Source organism: Rattus norvegicus, chromosome 9 (assembly GCF_021556685.1).
Source record: "Rattus norvegicus strain SHRSP/BbbUtx chromosome 9, alternate assembly SHRSP_T2T, whole genome shotgun sequence".
NCBI classification, from domain to species: domain Eukaryota; kingdom Metazoa; phylum Chordata; class Mammalia; order Rodentia; family Muridae; genus Rattus; species Rattus norvegicus.
Window position 1 is genome coordinate 89,076,546 of NC_141542.1, and position 7,148 is coordinate 89,083,693.

Consider the following 7,148-nt stretch of genomic DNA (forward strand, 5'->3'; position numbering starts at 1 on the left):
GCAGGATCAAGTTACTCAATAGTTGTGGGCCAATCAGCCATCTTCTAACTTATTGGAGGAAAACTCTTCAGAGACTTAAAAAAAAAAAAATCTCCAGCCCTCAAGAAGAGACTGGAATTTTTCACTTCCTGTGTCTTCCTTCAGCTTTGTAGAATCTTTTTCTCTATATCTGCTGCTGTGTGCCTGTGGTGGGTGAGTTCTCTCTGCTGCTACCTGTGTGCCTTTTAGTTCTTTAATTGCAGGGAAACGAACGCAATCAAGACCCCCAGACTGTAGGTATCATGATCACTGTAGAGAGCTTCTAGACTACAGAACAGAATAAACTTATTCCCAGCCTGGAAGTCTCTGGAAGTGGGAGAGATGAAGTGAGGACTTCAAGGAGGCTAGGCAGATGGTCACATGAGTCGTGGGAGAGGAGAAATGAAGGGGATTTTTACAGTCTTGCTTGGATTTCATCCAAGCCAGCACAGATCCGTGCATGGAAGGACAGGGACAAGGTGGAGCCCTTCAGAAGGAGCCAGGGAAGGAACCCAGCATTCAGTACCAGGAGTAGGGAATCTGTTGACCACCACCCCCAACAAAATCTTTCACTGGGTAAAGAGTGTAGCATTGGCAGGGAAGTGGCATTAGCCAAAGAAGAAAGGCTTCCAGGACCAAGTCTTAATTTTAAGACGTTGTTTGGAAATATCAAACTATTTTTTTTAATATTTTATTTATTTATTATAGATGAGTACACTGTAGCTGTCTTCAGACACACCAGAAGAGGGCATCAGATCCCATTACAGATGGTTGTGAGCCACCATGTGGTTGCTGGGATTTGAACTCAGGACCTCAGGAAGAGCAGTCGGTGCTCTTAACCACTGAGCCATCTCTCCAGCCCCAGAAATATCAAACTATTTTTAAGTAGCCGAGCTGCATCCCAGTGTGGCTTGGAGGTGGGGCAGAGAGCTACAAAATATTTATAAGACTATAGAAATAGCCAGCAGCAACAAGGTTCAACTCAATCAGCATCCAGAAAACAAAACAAAACAAAAAAAATCCTGAATCTGCAAAGGAGCAAGAAAATAATAACCCATACCGAGATATCAACCAATAGAAACCATCCTGGAAGTGACACTGACAGGGCTGGAGAAATAGCACAAGGGTTAAGGACGCTTGCTGCTCTTTTAAAGGACCCACGTTCAGTTCCCAGTACCCACATTGAATGGCTCACAACCACCTGCAACTTTAGCCCCAAGGGATGCTCTTTTCCAGCCTCTAAGGGCACCTCCACTTACATGTACCCCCTCCCCACATATACACATATACAGGATTAAAAGTAAAATTAAATCTAAAATATATATACTACAGTTAGAGAAAAACAATGCATGGCACCCAGATCGATGATGACGAGGGATGAGAACTTCTCTCAGAACAGAGCAAGGCAGAAGGCAGCGGAATAACACAAAAGCAAACTAGCTGCAAACATCCTCTCAAGAATGACAGCTAGGGGTTGGGGATTTAGCTCAGTGGTAGAGCACTTGCCTAGCAAGCGCAAGGCCCTGGGTTCGATCCCCAGCTCTGAAAAAAAAAAGTAAAAAAAAAAAAAAAAAGAAAAGAAAGAATGACAGCGAAAGCCACACATGTAAAATGAGAAGAACTTATCAGAGCAGACTTGTACTGCGCTAATGAAAACAAGTAAATAAATCAACCACTCAAAAGAAGTCCTTCAGGTAGAAGAAAAAGGACATCAGAAGAAGAGCTAAGTCCTTTCAAAAGCAGAGTCAGAGGGTGTGAAAGAGGGCGGCTGAAACAGTATCTTCTGGACCTGAGGCGACTGTTAAACCGAGGACTCACTGGACCTGTGATTGCCCTGCACAGACTTGCACAAGACTGGGACTAGCAATGCTTTCTCAAGAGTGGAAGAGGTGCTCATGGGGTGCTTCCTGGGCAGCTATGTGACACCAATGGTTACTGACAGTAATTTTCTTCTGTGCTGTACCCCCTGGTACATTGCTCATGCATTAAAAAACAAAAAGCAAAAACCACCCAATCTATACTCATTAAGCAACCACAATTAAACTCAGCAGGTCTCTCGCACATCAGAAGACATCAAAGTTGGAGTAAACTAGTTCCAAAGAACAGGTGGGGATGAGAGAGAACAACGGGGGTTAGAAGTGACCAAAATTCCTTACATATCTGTACATAACTATCAAAGACCGAAAAACCAGAACTGGAAATGATAATTTTGTGACTATACAAACTTTTTCTTCTTTCTATCCACATTGACTTTAAAAAAAAAAAAGGATCATTTGAAGGACAAGAATTAACAATGTATCATGGGATTTAAAATATATGTAGAGGGCTGGAGAGATGACTCAGGGGTTAAGAACACTGACTGCTTTTCCAGGTTGTGAGTTCAATTCCCAGGAACTACACAGTGGCTCACGACCACCTGTAATGGGATCTGTGCCTTCTTCTGGTGTGTCTGAAGATAGCTACAGTGTACTCATATAAATAAATAAGTCTATATCTATACACATGTATATATATGTATATCTATACACGTGTATATATATGCATATCTATACACATGTATGTATATCTATACACACACATACATACACACACACACATATATATATATCAGTCAGGCAGTGGTGGGACACATCTTTAATCCCAGTACTCTGAGAGGCAGAGGCAGATCTCTGAGTTCAAGGCCAGCCTGGTCTACAGAGTGAGTTCCAGGATAGCCAGTGCTATAAAGAGAAACCCTGTCTCAAGAAAGAAGGGAGGGGGCATGAAGCAGGGCCTCTTATTATGAGGAGTTATTTCTTCCATCCAAGTACCAGCTGGGCTGGACTCTTCCTTAGCTTCCAACATCAGGTGCATTCAGGGTGGTATGGTGTAGAGATGGCCTTTCAGTAGCTGCCTGCTAGTGACACACGCCCTTAATCCCAGCATTTGGGAGGGAGAGGCAGGCAGATTTCTGAGTTTGAGGACAACCTGGTCAATAGAGTAAGTTCCGGGACAGCCATACAGCCATACAGACATACAGACATACATACATACATACATACATACATACATACATACATACATACATACATACACACATGCATACATACATACATACATGCATGCATACATACATACATACATACATGCATGCATGCATGCATACACACACTCTATTGGGAGGGGGAGGTCTTTTAGTGATTGATTACTGCCCATCTGTTCTTCAGCTCAAACACAGACAGTATAGAACTCAGCTGTGTCATTTCCTCACCTCCCAGTGATGACCTGTATGACACACTGCAGAAGCCAACAATCAATCGATCAATCGAGATTGGCCAGTGTGGCAGAAACAAAAGAAGGAGCTAAAAACAATGGAGGTGACATCAGCCTGGGAAGCCAGGGGAGTTACAGGGGGATTAGCTGATGAAGGCAAGCTAACACACTGGAGAGATTACAGGCACATAGTCAGAAGCCACTAGTAAGTGTGACTTCTCAGTACAAACATGGAAAATGGTTAAACTGAAGGTTGGAGATGTTTAAGAAGTGACAACCATAGCAAGCTGCACTTTAAAGAGATTCTTGGGACCATATCTTTTGGCTAGGATATCGTGGCTAGGTCTCACGATATAGCTTTGGCTAGTCTGAAAGTCACAGAGATCCACCTGCCTCTGCCTCCAGAGTGCTGGGATTATTCTGCATTTAATTGACAAATAACTGTATGTCCACTGAGTACACTTTTGATGGTATTTTTATATACCATGCAATGATCAAATCAGACTAATTAACATTATCTCCTTCCATATTTAACCATTCCTTTGTGGTAATGATACATAAAATATCATTAAGCCAGGCCTGGTGTTCTAGCCTGTAATCTGAGCTACTCGGGTGGCTGAGGCAGGAGGATCTTTAAGTTCAAGGGCAGCCTGGGCTACAGAGTGAGAAGGCTGGACTCCATAAAAAGGATTTCTTCTTGTTGTTGTTGTGTTGCTTTGTTTTTAAAGATATATCTAGATAGTAGAGAACTTGCTGATCATGCACAAAGCTCTGGGTTCAATTCTCAGTACAGACCCAAAACCAACCAAAAAAAGTCTTTTAGCTACTTACTTTATTTTTATTACATTTATTCATTCAGCGTGTGTGTGTGTGTGTGTGTGTGTGTGTGTGTGTGTGTGTATGTGTACCACAGCACCCACATGGAGGTCAGAGCTTCCAGGAGTCTGCCCTCTCCACCATGTAGGTCCTGGGAACTGAATTCCCACCCTTACTCTTGGCAGCAAGTGCTTCCATACATCATAGTATTATTAACCATAGTCAGTGTGATGGGAAACAGACACCCAGCCTTTATCCTTCCTATCTAATTGAAAGTTTGCACCCTTTCAACTCCTACTTTTATTAACTCTGTGAATCTCACATGTATTTGGGATAGGGGCACACTCACCCCTATCCCCAAGTCCCCCCAGATGACACTTGGCAAAACAAAAAAAACCCAAAAAAACAAACAACAAACAAACAAAAAAGACACTTGGCCAACCCCTTCCCACTAATGCTGCCCTGGTGTGGTTTTAGTATTGCTTTTTAAAAAATATATATATATATGTAAATAGAAGTAAAATAATTTTTACTATTTCAACAACAACAAAACCACCAAATGTAAGGAGGCATGGCTAATTTTCCCCACCGATGATCAGTTTATTTTGCACAGTATTAGCTCACAAGCATCGCTAGGTCCTGTGCAGTGCCAGGACCTACCTGTAACAGTTACGATGTTCTGATATCCTGCATATCAGAGAAAGGCAGACATATTTAACCAGCTAATACTTTACTAAATAATTCATTTGCGTGTATATGTGTGGGCCATGGTGCTTGTGCAGAGGTCAGAGGGCAACTCGTGGAAGTCAGTAACCTCCTCCTTCTGTCATTCCTGTTGTGAGAATTGAAGTTAAGGCATCAGGCTTGGTGGCAGGTGCTTTATCCACTGAGCCTCCTGGCCAGTTCTCAGCTAATGCTGTACAACAGTCTGTTGTTCAATTTGGGTTTACAGAACAACTTTCAGAAAACAGCCATTAATTCTGGCATTAAAAAACAAACAAACAAACAAACAAAAAACCAAAACCAAAGATGAACTAGCCATAGTAGAAAAATATTCCACACACTTGGTGCTGGAGAGGCAGCTTGGAGCATAAAAATGTAAGAGAGCTCGTGCGTCTCCTGCAGAGGGAATGAGTTTGGGTCTCACCACTCACACTGGGTGGCTCATGCTCCAGTTCCAGGAGATCTGACACTTCTAGCCTCCACTCACATGCACACAACCCCTCCTGCCTCCCAACACACAGATAGAATTAAAAGTACAACAAACCTTTAAAAATCTTTCATGTTCTCTCATGGAAGGCAATCCGATTATAAATACAGCAGTACACTGTTCACTTCTCTCTTAAGTATAGGAAGTCTTTTTCTAGGAACATACTCCATTGCTTTCCCAGCACAGAGCGTCCTAACATTTCAGTCATGCCACAATAATCTGTTGCCCAAACAGAGAACTGGTGTAGTGTTCGCCTAATGCAAATTTACTCAAAAAGAGGTTCAATAACCAGAAATCCATGGAAGGAGAAACAGAGGCCAAGGTTCTGACCTTTGTACCGAGTAGGTGCTGATTGATTTTTTTTTTTTTTAATAATTCTTCCTTCCAGAAAGCTTCCTGGTGGCAGACGGGCTGGAAGCAATGGTGAAATGCAAGGTGCAGTGACAACTTGTTTTCTTTGGCAAGGTACCACTGCTAAGATAAAGCTGATCATTCTTCCATGTATTCATTTCCTATGGTGGCTCAGCATGGGATCCTGGGGCCATTATCATTGTCTCATTTGCCCCTTTAAAAATCTACTTGTCAGGGCTGGAGAGATGGGTCAGCAGTTAAGAACTCTGACTCCAGGTCCTGAGTTCAATTCCCAGCAACCACATGGTGGCTCACAACCATCTGTAATGGGATCTGATACTGTCTTCTGGTGTGTTCTGAAGACAGCTATAGTGCACTCATATACATAAAATAAAATTAAAAATATCTTTTAAAAATCTACTTGTCAAAGCTCTTTGCACAATACAACAGTCATGTTGGAAATACTTTTTCAAATATGCCTTTGAACTTTGCAACACACACCCCCCCACCCCGTCCCCCTGCCTCCCTTCGAGACAGGGTTTCTCTGTGAGCCTTGACTGTCCTGGAACTCATAGAGATCCACCTGTCTCCACCTCTTGAGTGCTGGAATTAAAGTCATGTGTTACCACCACCCCGGTAAACTTTGCTTTGGGTTTAAGAGTAAACTCAAAGAAGATGTACATTCCCACATATCTAAATATTAAATGTAACTCTTTTCTTCTTGATGACTTCCTTCTTTGTATGTGTGTTTGCGTGATCATTCTAAGTTTAATAACTTTTCCCTTTTCCTGCTTCAGCACAGGGGAGGTGAGAAGAAAATGTGATCAGAACATCTCAACAGTTTGACAACCTTTTGTTAAACGATGCCTAATCTGGAATTAGGAACTGGTTCAAATGGATTAACAAAGACAAAATTCATTCCACAGCCACGTTTTCACAGGTCTGATTATTTCCTACTTGGGGCGCAGTAATCTTTGGCTCTAGGTACTATCTGGCTCATCTACGAACATTTCTTGGCTATTAGGAACAAACCTCTTTTGTTTCCTCTCACTGCTCAGCTCTGCAGCCCATAGCTTTGCAACCTCTTCCCGGTCCTCTAGTACTCCCCTCTATCTCTCACTCCCTGTCTCTGAACCCAGTTTACTCGAGCTAGACCTCTGCGGACACTACTAGCTCTGGGTGCCCAGCTCCAGAGGCCTGCTCACGTACCCAGGTGCAGGAGCTCCCGGGAGATGGCTTTTCCAATGCCTGTGGCCCCGCCGGTGACCACCGCCACTTGGTTCTGCAGCAACCCGGCCGCTAGGTAGCTCTGACCACTCTTCCAAGAGCCCATCGCAGCAGAGAGTCTGTCCTTCAGGTCTCGCTAAAGTCAGACCTTGGCTTCCTTAGAAGTAGCAGAGCGCTAGCAGTCTGCGGCCACGTGACTATACAGACCCAGCCCCTAAATCTGCCTGGTCCCGCCTCAGGCCCCGCCCAGGCCCCGCCCAGGCCCGCCTTCGCG

The 7,148-nt window shown here is 43.5% G+C and overlaps 1 protein-coding gene across 2 annotated transcripts in view; it reads right to left on the reverse strand.

Moving 5' to 3' along the window:
* Positions 1–7,075, reverse strand: part of Pecr (peroxisomal trans-2-enoyl-CoA reductase) — a 28,570-nt gene extending 21,495 nt beyond the window's left edge. The window contains 1 exon segment of one of the 2 annotated variants that reach the window (NM_133299.2): positions 6,857–7,075. In NM_133299.2, coding sequence (NP_579833.1) covers positions 6,857–6,980 — 124 coding nt within the window. In that variant the 5' untranslated portion in view covers positions 6,981–7,075. 2 annotated transcript variants of the gene reach the window in all.
* Positions 7,076–7,148: the final 73 nt, after the last annotated feature.